The following is a 17,916-nucleotide window of genomic DNA, read 5'->3' as shown; positions in this document are numbered from 1 at the left end:
GACTAAGGGTTGGCATCAGGAAGGGCATCCGGCCATAAAAACATTGCCTCAAACAGGGCCCCATGAGGTCATGGTGCCTGCAAGGCCAACCCCCACTCTAGCGGGGAAAAATGGCCTTAAAACGATCATTCATTCATTCATTCATATTGTTACGGATCGCGGATTAGATGTTATGATGGGCCGAGCGGATGGTCCACCGCGACCTAACAGTTCCCCCGATTCTTCCCCAACTCACCCGATTCCACTCGAACGTTGGCCAAATCGCGCTACGCTAAATCAATGATGGAAAGGACACAACGACTGGGATAGATGAAACGACGCAAGGGGTACAGTTCTCAAGACCTCCGGAGGAGGATATAATTAGTGGTGGAGAAAAGGGGTAGATTACAAGGTAGAGTGAGGTAAAAGACACAGAAGAGATGGGCACTTAAATACACTCTTATTTTATCCCAGACAGACCACAGACAAACGGGACAAGGCTGACTTACACAGGGATTGATGGCAGGGAAGGACAGGTAGTCAATAGCACAAGGTGCACCTTGGCTCGGGGACAGGATAAAGCACGGTCCAAAAGATGCAGGGAGGCCTCACAGCGCTCGGAGGTGGCGTCTTTCTTTCTCCAAGCTCAGCGCGCATCTGACGTCACCTCCCTCTTCCTGCGCATGCTCAGCGGGGAGTGACACGCCCTCGGCTGGTTGGCTCCGCCCCAGATGGGACCGGTCCGCCGCTTCTATTGGGTGCGGGGGTTACCGGGCTCCGCCCTTGACGAGGAGCTGACAGCGAGCCCCTACTTGGTAACCCCGCCGAGCACATGTGCGATGGCGGCTCGTTGGAAAGGCATGGTGCCCTCCCAACACCCCCTACCAACCAAGCCGGAGTGAGGACGCGCACTCCCCGCGCCCGCCGCTGCTGCTGTTGTTGTTGTTGCTGAACCGTGAGGAAGAGCTGCGGGGAGGTATTGGGAGGTCCTAAACTTCCTAACGGTGCCATACAATCACATTCTGGTGCAACGAAGAGTCAGAATTAATGGAAACGAGTCCTTAACTGACATAGACTAAGAATAACTAGCAAGATGTCCTATAGTTGTCTTACATGAGATGCGGTGAACCTGGGCACGACATTTAATGGGGGAAATAGGTGGAGGTCGGGTCTACAGAGTGTTGTTTACAGAAAATGGGACTAGGGAATGGGGGATTGGGGATAGTTGGGAAGTATTGGGGAAATAGGGGAATATTTACAAGCGGATATGGATGGATGCAAATCCCATATCCGCAACATTGCACCCTTCTCTACCTCGGGGCGGCCCGACCCGATAAATTTTTACCTACGTTAGTGTGGCACTCAGATGTAGTTCCCTCTACTATTAACTCAACCCTGAGTGCGACAGTTTTACAGATGTTCACAAATGAGTAAATATGTCCCCCTGCGACGTTGCACCCTTCTCCTAACAGAAACACACCCACAGGATAACCGAATCGCGGAAAGCATCCTCAAACTAAACATACAGCCGGTAGGGAGCATCATTTATACAAGACTGATATTTACACTACGATCCAGGACCTGTTCTTTGAGGAACACATGCAGATGTTATGCATAGAGAGAGAACACGCATGCCAGCATCGATACACCAACCCACGAGTGCCCTGTGGCCCTACGGCCTTTAATAATGTGCAGAGCACCCCGTCCAAGCACCAAAAGCACCACCCCATTATACACAGTCAGCACCATCCGGTGCACCAATAAAGTGTTCAATAACAATGCACCATTAAGTGTCCATGGTCACCGGTGGTGTCGCAGCCGGCCGATGTTCTGCCGCTGGTCTTGCCTTCTTGGAGTGCACTTGGCCTTCTGGCTTCTTTAGAAATAAAGAAAGGCGCCAACCGCGTCCATTTCTAAATTGTGGCCGTCAGGGTGGCCAACTAAAAGTGGTTCACCTGTATGGCATAGGTGCCACGTTGACCCAGAGGTCCATCCATGGGTGGTGCTTGACCGCAAAAGAACTGCGGTCCATTGTGGGCGGCCACAAAAATTACGGTCCATATGGTGTATCGATCCAGGCAGCAAGCAGCAGAAGTACAGGCCCACAACTGCGGAGCCAGCACCTCTCTCTCCTCTCTCTCTGCCCCAAAGCCAGATCCTCGGAGGTGGGAGACAAAAGAAGACAAGTGAGTAAGGTGGTAAGGGCGCAAAAGTGCCCGCAATATAAGGTAATGCACACTGGGGGCACATGGGAACCAGGTGAGACAGGTACGTTCCTACCGTACGCCCCCCCCCCCCCCACCAGGTAACCTACATTGCCCCTCCCTTACCCCTTACTGTATCCACAAAACACAACACTACCCATAAACATCTACTTTACACATCAACAACGTCCCTACTGTCTTCCCCGTTCCTCCCATAAACCAAATTCGTCTTCTCTCCCTCCTAACCAATCAAATTTGCCATTTCCAACTCTCATCAAAATTTGCCATCTCCAATTCAACATCAAAATTTGCCATCACCAATTCATCATCAGTCCCTCCTAAGGAGGGAGAGATGGAATCACCCCAATGTCTCATCCACGTCGTGATGCGTCTCACAAATCCAAACAGCAATTCTCCTTTCCTGCAACACAGAACAAAGGAACACAGGTGTGGAGTCATCATCATCACCTCAGGTAAGTGGCTGCGTATGGTGCGACAGGTTCATCAATCCTAACTATTTCCGAAATGACTTTAACAACTTTACATTACCCGGGGTCTTTCCCTGCCAATCCATTGGCCAACTTACACTATGGGTTCTAAAAACCAATTCCCATTGACCAAACTGTGGTGCTTCTCAAGTTGGGGTCTCACTCCCCCGATTCATCACTCGGTGCCCCCGCACAATTTCGGTGGCTGGGTCGTGTGACGCTCCCAGCTGGTCCGCCCACCTGCACACCTCCACCACTGTTGTTGCCTACCAAGCTCACCTGCTCCTCACCCTAACCTAACTAACTGGGGAAGGCCCTCTCGCACTCTCACCCCCTCAGTGCCCTCTCTGGCACGGCCTGCCCGATCCACACCCGGGATCCTCAGGCACCCACTGACACTAACGGCTCCCAGAGCCCACCTGCGGCCTCACCTGGCCGACATCTAACAGTGGCGGAGTGCCCAACCATTCACACTCATACTAACAGGCCACACGACCAGCCAATTTCACCACACCAATGCACCCATCCACAATACCATTCTGCATCCGCACCACAAATGCCAATATCCAACCACAATTTACCTATACCTTCTAACTATTCTTTAAACTACCCTCCCCGGGTACTCGTGAAAAGGGGTCCACTCTTCCCCCATCCACACCTTCGCACCATGCACACCACTCCGTACCACTTACTCCAACTCTCTCCACACCACTCATTTCAATACTCCATGTATTCCACACACCTGTACTTGCACACCTGTGCTCTCATACTTGGTGCTGCCTGCACCCTTCTCTCCCCCAAGCGCATTCGCGCTGATCCACAACACTCACTACTCATACACTGCTCCACACACCTGTCCAGTTCTCACACAGCATCATCTCATCTAACTACTCCCCCCTGAAACTTGCGCTTCCCAGTCGTCCCTTTAAACTATTGCGCTCCCTCGTCATTATAATCCACTCTAACCTACCTGCGTCCCCACTACAGGTATTCTTGTCACTAACTAATCTTAACGTCACCTAATGTCATCTTCGCTAGATCCCTACACACGATATATCCTAACCCTCCCGGGCTAGTTTTCACTGCCATACACCCCATAATCTATAGCGCATTTGCCCCCTTCATGGGAAGGGTGGCAGGGATGCCACCCTTACCCACCGTCATACGGCGCGAGTGGGACCTTGTGGGACCACCTCGTATGTGAGTCGTTGCCCGCCTGCCGGACCCCGTGCGTCGCCCCTTGCGGGGTCAGCGCGGGGCCGAACCGGCCGGGCCCCCACAGTACATTACCCCCAAGGGGCTCTCGTGCCTCCCCTGTCCCTCTAAAAACTACCCCTGTTGGTGTCGATGCATGGGTCACACTTCCGCAACCCGCTACCCATTCCATACCACCACAACCTTGCTCACTCACACCTCGCACCTCTCCCATCACCGGACCCTCTCGCTCGCACCCTCGTTCCATACCCTCCGGACCAGCCATACACCTCACTCTTGGCCTCTCACGAACATCCGGGTCTATCTCGACCCCCAAGCTTATTAAATCACCTGGCGCATCATACGCACGACCATATTGGTCACCACTTACACCGGGTCCTCTTTCTCTTCGCTTCTCCTCCATCACCTGCGAATCCCTCATCCGGTTAATGAGCACATCATCACGATCCGAACACAGACTTTGGACCAATTCTTTTACTTCCTCCTTTATCTCTTTCTTATCCTCTCTCCGTCGCTTCTTAATTTCGCTCACCCCTTCTTCCACTTCTTCTAATTTCTGCTTCACCTCCTTCAACTCCTCGTGCGCCCCCTTAAGTTCTTCCTCTAACTCCACCTTATTTTTTTCTATATGCTCCCGCACCTCCCGCTCTTTAACCTCCATCACCTCTACCACCTTGTTCATTTTCCTCGTCAGGTCCTCATGTACCGTCTGACACTCTTTTTAAATTACCCCTACGTCCTTTTTCATCTCCTTCTGTGTCGATTTTAAACCCTCTATTACCGCTGTCTTCTTCTTTACCTGGTCCCCCAACTCCTTTTGTCCCACTGTCAGCTGTTCTACTCCCAGCGTCAACTCCTCTATACCCCCTTGCAATTTTACAGTCCCCTTTCTGACCTCCTTCTCCATGCGCTCCTTACAGTGCCTCACCTCCTCGCGCACTCCTCCGACCTCCTCACTCACACCTCTTCTGATCTCTTCTCCCATCACTTGCATCTCCTGCCCAGATGCCACCCTCATCTGCTCCATTTCCTCCCTGTGAGCATCCAATTTAGTTTCTACCCCCATTCTGACCCCCTCTATCTGCTGCCCCATTTTTTAAACTTCCCTTTCCGCTTGGTCCCTCATGTCCCTCAATTTGCCTTCCATACTGTTTTCTAACCCCATTAACCCATTTTTCACCCCCTCTAACCCATTGTATAATCCCTCAAATTTCTTGTCTAATCCCTTAAGATTATTGTCTAACCCCTCAAATTTAGCTTCTAGCCGTTCCCCCATTTCTCCCATTTTGCCCCCCATTCTGCCCCCCAATCGCTCACTATCAGCCCTCATTTGCTCACTATCAGCCCTCATTTGCTCACTCTGAGCATCCATCCGATTCCCCAATTGCTGACTATTAGCCCTCATCTCGTCCTTCTGCAGGTTGAGGGACGCCTGCATTTGTACCATAAATTGCTCCATGAGGGCCTGCATTTGGGCCATCCCTCCCACTTGTGCAGCGGGTGCGGCCGCCGTAGCCATGTGCGAGGCGCCATTTTGCGCGCCCGCAACCTCGTGCGCGAGGACGCCATTTTGCGAACCTGCCGCCCTCACTGCTTCGCTCTCCTCTTGTCCCTCAATTTGGTCCTGGATCGACCCTGCCTCACTCTCCTCTACCGGAACCCAGCCGTCTTGATCTGCCATAGCGCGACTTTCAAAATTCGGGTTTTTATTTTAAAACAAAACAAATTTCACACTGCTTGTAATTTTGAGCGCGTTAAGCGCGCTTCGGGTCCAATCTCACTTCCTGACACCAATTGTTACGGACACGGCTTAAGATGTTGCTTGACCGAGCGGAATGGCCGCCGTGTTCGCACAGTTTACCCGATTACCCCCAACTCACCCGATTCCACTCGAACGTTGGCCAAATCGCGCTACGCTAAATCAATGATGGAAAGGACACAACGACTGGGATAAATGAAACGACGCAAGGGGTACAGTTCTCAAGACCTCCGGAGGAGGATATAATTAGTGGTGGAGAAAAGGGGTAGATTACAAGGTAGAGTGAGGTAAAAGACACAGAAGAGATAGGCACTTAGATACAATCTTATCTATCCCAGACAGACCACAGACAAACGGAACAAGACTGACTTACACAGGGATTGATGGCAGGGAAGGACAGGCAGTCGATAGCACAAGGTGCACCTTGGCTCAGGGACAGGATAAAGCACGGTCCAGTCCAGAGATGCGGGGAGGTGTCACAGCGCTCGGAGGTGGCGTCCTTCTCTCTCCAAGCTCAGCGCGCATCTGACGTCACCTCCCTCTTCCTGCGCATGCTCAGCGGGGAGTCACACGCCCTCGGCTCGTTGGCTCCGCCCCAGATGGGACCGGTCCGCCGCTTCTATTGGGTGCGGGGGTTACCGGGCTCCGCCCTTGACGAGGAGCTGACCGAGCCCCTACTTGGTAACCCCGTCGAGCACATGCTCGATGGCGGCTCGTTGGAAAGGCCTGGTGCACTCCCAACACCCCCTACCAACCAAGCCGGAGTGAGGACGCACACTCCCCGCGCCGCCGCCGTTGTTGTTGTTGTTGTTGTTGTTGTTGAACCGTGAGGAAGAGCTGCGGGGAGGTATTGGGAGGTCCTAAACTTCCTAACGGTGCCATACAATCACATTCTGGTGCAACGAAGAGTCAGAATTAATGGAATCGAGTCCTTAACTGACATAGACTAAGAATAACTAGCAAGATGTCCTATAGTTGTCTTACATGAGATGCGGTGAACCTGGGCACGACATTTAATGGGGGAAATAGTGGGAGGTCGGGTCTACAGAGTGTTGTTTACAGAAAATGGGACTAGGGAATGGGGGATTGGGGATAGTTGGGAAGTATTGAGGAAATAGGGGAATATTTACAAGCGGATATGGATGGATGCAAATCCCATATCCGCAACAATATACAAAGCCTCTTAAAATTTCAAGTTGATCGGATGAAAATTTAGGATTCGAGAAATCTGCCCTATGTTGACCTTTTGGCCTATATCTCAAAAATAGTTGGGTGTTGAATTCAATGACCAGATTTTTTTTTTTTTGTATACTGAATCGAGGCTCGTGTAACAGCTAATACATTGAACATGAGAACATGAACATGAAATATGCACAGACACATAAAACATACAATGAAGGGAGCGGGAGACGAGATGGGGAGAGATAGGAAAGCACACAAGCACAACAACAGTAGAGAACAGGGACGTCGGTAGATCTGTGGAAGGGGGAGGGCTGGGGGAGGAGGCAGGGGGTACACGGTATAAAGCAAATTAACACGACTAGGAATTTCAGGAATGAAGTTGGGGATTGAAAGAGGCGGATTTGGAACGTTTTATCGGGGGTAGAAAAGATCAAGGTTTTGGATGGGGGAAGATGAGAAATGGTGGTGAACAGCTGTTTCAAAGACCTGGATGGAGGAGAGGGATTGAAGAGAGTGTGGGAGATTGTTGAAGAGGAATGAAGGAGTGAAGGTGAGCAGAGAGTCTTGATTTTGGCAGTTTCACCAGAAGAGGGTTGCTGGCAGATCTTGTATGTCATGCAGGAATATTTGTGGGACAGAGATCAGACAGAGCAGGGGGAGCAAGGCCAGAGAGGTCTGTAGAAGACAGAAAGACCACCAAACTGCCTGCGGTGAGCGAGTGAAAGACCCTCAGAATCAGCTTCATCACGGGAGATGCCAATGATTCTGAATGCTTTGGTTTCAACCGCATGAAGCCGAGCTAGGTGTGAGGCAGGAGCACCAGCCCAGAGGGGAGAGCAGTATTCCATTGAGCTGCGGATGAATCTGGAAGTGAACAAATGGTGATGGTTTGCCGGTTTGATATCTTGATACAGTCGTGATTTAACATTATATTTTGATATATCAATTTACTATGCTATTAATTTGTGATTGGAATAATGAATGATGCTGTTTGGAATGAAAATATAGAGAAAGTGTTGTCAGTTCCTGATGTTCGACTGAAGGTGGCACAGGAATGTGGAATTTATTGGTTTATCGTTTGCCATTCACCGTTTTTTTGCCCAGATCATTCATGAACCGGCTGTCCATGCCTGAAGTCCAAATGTTTTTTTTGTACAGTACTTACAACAACATGCATTTTAAGGCCATGTTCCCTGCTAGAGCGGGGGTTAGCCTTGCGGTCCCCATGACAATCTTCTCCATTTTGCCCTATTTTCTGCATCTCTCCTTGTTAACCCTCTTGCCCGCATTTCTTCTTCCACCATCTTTAGCCAAGTCTTTCTCGGTCTTCCCCGTCCTCTACTTCCTTCTACATTAACTTCCATCACTCTTCTCAACCAGTCACTTTCATCCTTCCTCAATACATGACCAAACCATCTCAACCTGTTCCTCTTCACAGCATCAATCACAGGCAATATTCCCATCATCTTTCGCAATTCATCATTTGTCTTCCTCTCTCTCAACAATACTCCGCACATCCATCGAACCATTCGCATTTCCACCCTTTCCAGCCTTCGTTGCTGCTCTACATTCATTACCCATGTCTCGCTCCCATAAATCATAACACTTCTCACACATGCAGCATACACCTTTCCCTTCAGCTTCAGCGACACTCTCCTCCTCATCAGCACGCCACTCAGTTCCCGAAACTTCTTCCATGCACATCTCACTCGAGCAACCGTTGCCGAGTCTGATCCACCTTCTCCATTCAGCATGTCTCCGAGGTAGCAAAATGTTTTCACACCTTCCAGCTTCACGCCGTCTCCAAGATCCAACTCAACATTTCCTCCATCTGCAGCTCCTTCTGTGCACACCTTACATTTGAATGTAGCTGCCACACTGGTTAATGACCCTCTCAGACCACTACATTTTTGATGAACCCACTCAGCACACATTGTACATTGAATGGAGTTCACTCCGACACCCTTCCTGCACACAGCACACGGCCACTTCCCAGTTCTTTCCACCTCACCACATGCTTTACCACTTGCCATCACCTTTGTCTTTCCGATATTCACCTTCAGACCTTTTGTCTCCATACATTCCTTCCACTTGTTCATCTTTTCCTTCAGTCCATCCATACTTTCCGCAATCAACACCAGATCATCTGCATACAACAACTCCCACGGTAAACCCTCCTTTACGGTCTGAGCCAGCACCTCCATCACAGCTACAAATAGTAGTGGACTTAGTACCGACCCCTGATGCACTCCCACCTTCACCTCAAACTCACCACTGTTCCCGTCCTTCGTCCTTACAGTTGTGCGTGCTCTTTTGTACATTGCCATCACTACTCTGATCAACCATTCCTCCACTCATAACTTCCTCAATGCCCATGTCAATACTTTGCGTGGAACCCTATCGAATGCTTTCTCCAGATCAACAAACCCAAAAAAAATATTTTAAAAATACAATATTTACAAATACAAATTACAAAATTTACAAAATTAAAATTTATTACAAATTAATTACGAATTACAAATTATTTATTACAAAATTTACAAATATTTACAAAATACAAATACAAAAAGTACAATAGCGTTGTACAGTACTTACATTATTTGATAATGTAAGTATGGTATTTGGTAATGTAAAAATGGCCTCTTAAGGTGGTTCATTTTCACTTGCATTATTTGATGACTGGTAACTGGTATCCCCACCCAGGTCATACTATCCTCTCCAACTAAAGTATCAAACAAGCGTTACGCCTAGGTCCGCTGTCGGTGAAGTGATGCGAGTTGACAAAGTGGAAGACGCAAGGCGGCCATCTTGGATTTTGACGTGGCGACCCAATTTTCAACAGCGTTCTTCCTTATGCCTAGATACACCCACACACCAGATTAGAAGTTGGTACTTCGCTTATTTTTCAAGATATTCCGCTCACAAGGTTCAGACATACATGGCGGTGGCCATCTTGGATTTTGGCGTGGCGACCCAATTTTCAATAGCGTTCTTCCTTATGCGTAGATACACCCACACCCCAGATTAGAAGTTAGTAGTTCGTTTATTTTTCAAGATATTTCGCTCACAAGGTTCAGACATATATATGGTGGTGGCCATCTTGGATTTTGACATGGCGACCCAATTTTCAATAGCGTTCTTCCTTGTGCCTAGATACACCCACACACCAGATTAGAAGTTGGTACTTCGCTTATTTTTCAAGATATTCCGCTCACAAGGTTCAGACATACATGGCGGCGGCCATCTTGGATTTTGACGTTGGTTGCACCCACACACCAAATTCGAATTCGGTCCTTCGCTTACGCACGCATGCACGCACGCACGGATGGACGGACGGACACACGGATGGACGGACGGACACACCGACGGAGGGGAAAACCATAGTCCCCCTTTCGCTCCGCGGTGCGACGGGGGACAACAAGCCTGGCTACGCCATTATTGGACAAACACTTGGTTTTATTTTTAATTTCTTGAATCTTTAATTTCTCCTTAATTTTGTCAATTTGTACTGACATTAATTTCATTTTAAATTATTAGATTTGGCACTGAAAACTTAAGCCTTTGCTGTTTGAAAAGATTTGCACAGCGGTCCCTCAACCCCGGCTTTACACTTGAATTGCAATGATAATCTTCAGGGTACAAGTTATTATCGAGCATGCTTCACTGCAGTTTATACATGGTATTTGTATAGTATTTTGCCACAATGCCCAAACTGACCAAGTTGATGTGGTACTTGGGGCACTTAATTTTGGAAGGTCTTTTTTGTGGAAAGGAAGGAAAGAAATTGTGGAAGGAAAACTGCTGAGTTTTTCTTTTTCTGTCTCAAACATTATTAATATACAGTATTAGCATCTTATGGCTTTTTTAGCAGTATAGCATCTATTAGCATGGCTTTTTTCTGAGGTGACAGTCCACGGGATTGTTGATGGCATTTATTGGTGACGAGCAATACTCATTCAATGTTGTGATGAGCTGGTGGAAAATCTAATCCTTTACGAGTATCCTTTTCATGCAGGTTTTGGATCGATGCTTCGTGCACTGGGGGCACAGATAGAGAAAACTACAAACAGAGAGGCATGTCGGGACCTCAGTGGACGCAGACTTCGTGATGTCAACAATGAGAAAGCGTGAGTTAAGAAAACCAAAAATTTTACTTTTCCTCTTTCTCTATGTCTCTGTCTCTGTCTCTGTCTCTCTCCGCCTCCACCTCCGTGCGTTTCTGCTTCTGTATGTCTGTGTCATGTTCACTCCTGCGTGTCTGCTTCTTCCATGTGTTCGCTTCAATGTCCATGTCTATTTTTTCTGTGCATCCTTTCTGTGCATGCCGCTTCTGTGCATCCTCTTTAAACGCCTGTGAATATCCACTGGAGGAACCTCTTCTGCAATAAGAAATTCAATAACTGTTCTCTGCTTCGTACGCACATCTAGCGGGGCACCCATTTTGAAAGAGTGGTGTGATGCGATCCACAGTGATCACAGTGCAATAGAAACGTCCAAGCTGCAGCAGTAAGCGTTTGTTGGAAGTTGTTGACTCGGTTTTGTATAATTTGGTTGTGTTTATTCAGTTTTGCAATGTACTTTAATCTATTACCCGTTCAATTCCATGCCCCGCTTCCAGTAGCACAGCGAACCGTTACAATCAAGTCTGTACCACTCTCGTAAGGCAGCATTATTTACAGCTATATTGAATTAAAAGGACACAAAGTAATAAGATGAGACATGCTGGTTAGCATGTTGATGATGTAAGTGTCACAGGAGATGCTCGAGTAACGATGGTGCAGTGTTGTGAGATTTGTGAATAAAAAATGTGTGAATTGTTCCAGCGAGTATGGATGCATATCTGTGAGTGTAGAATGACAGAGTGGCTGAGGGAGCAAGAAGCACGGGAGGCAGAGCGAGAGCAGGAACGGCTAGAGAGACTAGAGCGACGTCTTGCTGGGCCCAGTGGGCCTCGTTTTGCTGATCCCCAGTTTGAACAGCAGCTTCGAGACATGGCTGAATCTGTTAAAGATTCTGTGATGAAGGGTAAGTTAAAGGTGACATTTTTCATGTGGGTTCATCTGGCATCTTGTAGATTGCAGTATTAGAATCTTCAACAAAAGTCTTGAATTTCCTCTTTCTATCACACCAATGTCTCAATTCCTCTTTCTTCGGAAACAGCTTAGTTAGTTTTTGTTGAATTGTCATTTCTAAGTGAAAGACCACCTGGTGGCACCAGTGATCACTCCCTACCCCCACCTCCAGTAGAGTTGAGTAATCCACAATTCTATAGCAAATGCACCAGAGCATCAAAATGGTAGTCTTTTGGATGCAGCACAAGGCTGCGGAATAGCATCATTGGCCTGGAGCGGAGCTGTGCCGTTAATGTAGAGCCCCCTGTAGGTGAGAGCAGGAATTTAGAATTTGCTCAGGGTGCCGGTGATATATCACTGACACTTTGCGAAGGAAACCATGGGATCTTTACCTTCCACCCACTAATGCCGGTAGTCGAGAACGTTCAATGTCCATCCAAGGGACAGCACACATATTGAATCATGCTGCCTGTGAAACACTGAGATGACAGTTTATAGCTGGATCGGGATTCAAACCCAGGCTAGCACCTTCGACACATGTGTGTGTACTTCTATGCTGTCCTGTCAGCAAAAGGGCAGGTAGCCATTAACACCGTCGGGTGTTATGGGAGGCAGGGGGGCGTTGGGGGTGGGGGGGGGGGGGGTGGTGGTGATGTACCTGGGAAGCGTGATTCAAGCCTGCACCAGCATATGAGGCCTGAGGCCTAGATGACGATGTGGTTTAAGGCTCTTTTGGGTCTGGATCCAGATCTGGCCTATCAGTGCGATACAAAACATAAACTGTTCAGCCTGCTGGAGGTACATACCAATTGCCGTTCTAGTTACCTCTACCAAAGGTGAGCAGAGGTTATGTTTTCACCCTTGTCTGTTTGTCCTTCTGCCTGTCTGTGAACAGGACATCTCAAAAAGTTGTGGACGGATTCAGACAAAATTTGGTGAAGAGGTTGGGCATGTCACAAGGATGAAATGAATAGATTTGGGTGAAGATCTGAATACGGATCCGGATACGAGAAATTTTTCATTTTTTTTACATGATTCTTTACCATTGAGAAATAGGGGCCAAAAACGATATATATATATATATATATATATTGTTACGGACACGGCTAAAGATGTTGCTTGACCGAGCGGAATGCCCGCCGTGTTCGTACAGTTAATCCGATTACCCCGAACGTTGGCCAAATCGCGTCACAGATATTCAATTGGGGAAAACTCTAAAGCGATCGAATGGAAAGAGGAAGAGGAAGAAGAGGACAAAGACGTACAGAAGAGGAACAGGATTTATTATTTACTAGGGCATGCCCGTACTATATATATATCTAAAATTATATCCCCCCCCTCTATTTACATGAAATGGTTTGGTCCAAAGCGAACGGCTTGCGAGTACGGTGACAATCCCCCCCCCTCTATTTACATGAAATGGTTTGGTCCAAAGCGAACGGCTTGCGAGTACGGTGACAATCCCCCCCCCCTCTATTTACATGAAATGGTTTGGTCCAAAGCGAACGGCTTGCGGAGTTTGGTAAAGAAATCGCCATAGCGTGCACAAACGCGCAGGAAAGCGAAAGAATCGCAAATTAGTTTTAATTAGTTTTAAAACATAGTTTAACGCCAACATAGCGGCAACATAGTTTGCCAACGTGAAATAAATGAATACGCTCTCAAATGTGCCGTCCGAGGCAGAGTCTGTTCGCCACGTTCGGCACACGTGATAGCTCGCTGCTCTCTGATTGGTCGAATCGTTTTTTGGCCATAGCTCGCTAACTACTTGTCCGATTAATATGAAACCTTGAAAAGGCACATCCTCGGGTCCCCAGCAATATACCTGGCAAGTTTCAAGTATATCGGACCCGTGGTTGTCGAGAAACAGCGGTCACGTACACACACACAGAGATTACTGGAATTATAGATAGATACCACACAAACGAAAAGGAGCAGTCAAGGTTATTTACAGCAGGTGACACAGTGCAAAGATTAGCTTATCTAACTGGCTTGCTTAGTCCCAGACAGACCACGGACAAACGGACAAGGCTGACTCACACAGGGATTGATGGCAGGTAGACCGATGGCACAAGGTGCACCTTGGCTCGGGGACAGGATACAGCTCAGTCTTTGGGAGGTCTTTCTTAATGGCAGAGGTCTCTCGGCGCTCAGAGGGTGCGTCCTTTCTCCTTCAGCTCTGCGCGCATCTCACGTCACCTCACTCTCCCTGCGCATGCTCAGCGGGGCGTGACACGCCCTCGGCTCGTTGGCTCCGCCCCACTGGGGCCGGTCCGCCGCTTCCATTGGGTGCGGGGGTTACCGGGCTCCGCCCTTGACGAGGAGCTGACAGGGAGCCCCTATTTGGTAACCCCGTCGAGCACATGTTCGATGGCGGCTCGTTGGGAAGGCCTAGTGCCCTCCCAACACCCCCTACCAACCAAGCCGGAGTGAGGACGCGCACTTCCCGCGCCCGCCGCTGCTGTTGTTGTTGTTGTTGTTGCTGAACCGTGAGGAAGAGCTGCGGGGAGGTATCGGGAGGTCCTAAACTTCCTAACGGTGCCATACAATCACATTCTGGTGCAACGAAGGGTCAGAATTAATGGAAACGAGTCCTTAACTGACATAGACTAAGAATAACTAGCAAGATGTCCTATAGTTGTCTTACATGAGATGCGGTGAACCTGGGTGCGACATTTAATGGGGGAAATAGGGGGAGGTCGGGTCTACAGAGTGTTTACAGAAAATGGGACTAGGGAATGGGGGATTGGGGAGAGTTGGGAAGTATTGAGGAAATAGGGGAATATTTACAAGCGGATATGGATGGATGGATGTAAATTCCATATCCGCAACAATATATATATATATATATATATATATATATATATATATATATATATATATATATATATATATATATATATATATATATATATATATATATATATATATATAACATGATATTTTAAAAACTTTGTGGACAGATTATGATAAAACTAGGTCGATGAGTTGGTTAGGCGACAAGAACAAGCCGATTAGTTTTTGGCTCAGGTTCAGGTACGGATACAGATCCAGCCTGTCGGTGCGAGACAAAACATGAACTGTTCAGCCTGTCGGAGGAATGTGCTCTACCAAGTGCCGTTCTAGTTGTTCCTGTGATGCGTTCACAAGTCCCTCTTGTTCTCAGCTCATGACCTCAGCTGTCCCTCAGCTTCATATTTTGTGCCCAATATCGGCCTTAATTAAAGAAGAAGAACCCAGGTATATCTTGCACACTAAGCCTTCCTTGGGTTTGATAGACTTGCTGGTCATTTGAGGACAAATCAAATTGGGGGTCTGGGATAAGGTTTGACAATAATTGGGGAAGACGTCTGCAGTGCTTCTGGGAATCGTTTTGAGACTCCTGGTCAACTTACTCGGACTTGCGATCCATCGCATTTATTAATGTGTACATTAATGCCCTACTTCGTATGTGATATTCACTTTTTGGAGATGACTCCTACCCCTTCCATTTTCGTTACAGTACCATTTCATACATTTGCTATTTTTCTGGCTATATCACTACTCGTTTGTTCCACTCGGCTCGATGTTACTTGTCCTAATTGTATTTGTGATGATAATCAGAGATGTCCTACTGTCTCTCCCCTACTTGAATTGTATAATATTTCTCCTCCTTGTAAGTAGCCTGGCTCGATGGTGAAACACCTCTTTTCTATCGGCAGGTCTTACAAGTACATTGGCTCAGTCATGCTTTCTGTTTATCATCATTAGTCTGGGATCCGAGACCTCAAAATTTGATTTTGAAGTGACACCCCTGCTATAAAATGTTTGACCCCTAGATCATGTCTGTGGGGGTGTTAGCCACCAGAAAAGTGACTTTAGCAAGGTAGTTTGGATTGCGCGAATTCTGTAAGGACGTTTTTTAACTTGGGGCGTCAACTGTAAAAAAGCAAGAAATTTAGGGGTAGGGGAAATTCAATTGACCATATATCCCATTATACAGGGGTGAGTGCAACAAATTACCACTCATTCTTTTTGGTATCAAGTTGGCTTTTATATGAAACATGATTCAACGTGATTGGACCATCCATGAGGTCAGCAGAGGTCAAAAGGTCACGGAAAGTGGGTTAAGCTAAAAGTTTAGCTCCTTTAGTAAATAAAATCACATTTTTCCTACTTCAAGCTCAATATAGCCAAACTTTTACACCCAAAATATGTTGTTTGTACCCCTCTGATGTTTTTGGGAAAGAAATGCCCCGACTGAACTTAACTTACTGGTATGTATGTCACTTTAGATTTGCATAACTTTAAAAAAATCACCAAAATCGGGCATTCACACTATATATTTGCACGGTACTCTTCAACATGTTTTAAAACGACAAGTCATACCACATACTATCTGGAAAAGTGTCATTACCTCTATTTACTCATCATCATCACCGTCATCAGTCAGAAGCCGTCCACATTTTTCTCTGTCGCCATTGCAGGCACATGCAATGATGCATGGTACTCCAGCTTTCGCACAAGGGCAATTCCTCAGGCAGTTCGGTTTCTTCTTACATTTGCAGTACTTCAACTTCGCAGCAGAAGGCTTTGATGGCTTGCTCTTCATGTCAGGAATTAACCTGTCACCATCCACACTCCTGCCATACTCTTCAGGTGGAAGAAGCACTGGATTACTGAGTGAAGCTTGCTTGTATAAGCTGATCTGACAAAGGCTCCTGAGAATGTGGAAGTCAAAAGCATCTTCTGTTGGAGGAAGGGAGCGCAGATCTAGTTTGCTAGATGCAAACAAGTGGGCGCGGAGCTTATCCAGGGATGAATACCCTGGCTTGCCGTAGAGATCACAAAAGAAGCTTCGTGCTTCAGTTATCACCTGATCATGTGCAGAAGGTCCGGATTCATGTCGGATGAAATTGGACAACGCTGGCTGTTTGTCAACATGCTGGAGTGCGACTTTCACTGCTCTCTTCTTACCCCGTTTGAAAGGATAGCTCACCGAATCACAACCTGACAGAATGTAGGAGATGAGCAGTGTGTCTGTGAGTGCCAATACGTCCTTTCCAACTGCTTTGGCCAACTCATTCACCAAGTCATGGATGGGGAGGAACAGATCATCCTTTTCCACCCATAACTCAACAACGTTTGTCAACCGAGGGAAATGATACATTGACAAGACGATGATATCTGTATCTGTAGCCTGAATGACAACTACGCTGTTGTCACAGCCAGCAATGTGAGCAAAGATTCTGGTGTCCGCCTCCTCGTGGTTAGGGCAGTACAGCTTATCAACATTGGTATGTTCCGTCTGCGTCACACGAGTTGCCTGGGCGTTGACCCCAAGGACCAGGCAGAAGCCATCAGGCCAGGATGCCTCCTGGGACCAACGTGAAGCAAGATACGACAGCAGATTGGTCTTGTGACAAGGGTTTGACAGGAATGTGTTCCAATCAGGGATTTTCATGATGTCCGTTGGAACAAACTCTGGCAAGTTGGTATTTGACTCCCGTCTCTGGCGTTCATCCCTTTAGACTCTTTAACCCAAAATCATATTGATCGCCCACGAAATGCACTTCAGTGCAATGTCTGGGTTTCATGTTCAAGAGTTTGTTCCTGTACCTTTCCTGAAGTTGGTCAAATGTACTCGAACCAAGTGTGTTGAACCGCTGGATGAATGCCATTGCATCGACTACATAAACCATCAGATGCAGAAGGAGGCAACTCTTTTAACGGTTCCCATGACTCGGCAACCTCTGCCTGTAGAGTGGATAGATAGTTGGATTTGCAACCTTTCCGCATGGAAAATCCATTCTTCTCTGGCTCAAACAACGAGGGAGGGTACTCAAGCCATTCGTAACTAAATGCCTCAGTCCGTGCCTCATCACTCAGGTCCTGTGCGAAACAAAGTTGCCCTTGTCACTGCACTCTCCTCTCTGATGACTTCTTTCACAGTGTCCATCTTTTTCTTACTTTTCTTCAGATGCGTGGCGAATGTTTCTATCTTTGGTTGGACAATCTTGTCTGCATTCGTCGTCGTG

General features: G+C 47.4%; 1 protein-coding gene across 2 annotated transcripts in view; it reads left to right on the top strand.

Annotated features, from left to right (window-relative positions):
- SDE2 (spliceosome associated SDE2) overlaps nucleotides 1-17,916 on the top strand; it is a 41,094-nt gene that overhangs the window by 7,558 nt on the left and 15,620 nt on the right. For both annotated transcript variants that reach the window (XM_068129447.2, XM_078784197.1), the window contains exons 3-4: nucleotides 10,843-10,954; nucleotides 11,680-11,852. In XM_068129447.2, coding sequence (XP_067985548.1) covers nucleotides 10,843-10,954; nucleotides 11,680-11,852 — 285 coding nt within the window. The remainder of the gene's footprint in view (nucleotides 1-10,842; nucleotides 10,955-11,679; nucleotides 11,853-17,916) is intronic.

The sequence above is a fragment of the Myxine glutinosa genome, chromosome 9 (assembly GCF_964187855.1).
Source record: "Myxine glutinosa chromosome 9, kmMyxGlut1.1, whole genome shotgun sequence".
In the NCBI taxonomy this organism is placed as follows: domain Eukaryota; kingdom Metazoa; phylum Chordata; class Myxini; order Myxiniformes; family Myxinidae; genus Myxine; species Myxine glutinosa.
This window is presented reverse-complemented; position numbering and strand designations above follow the sequence as displayed.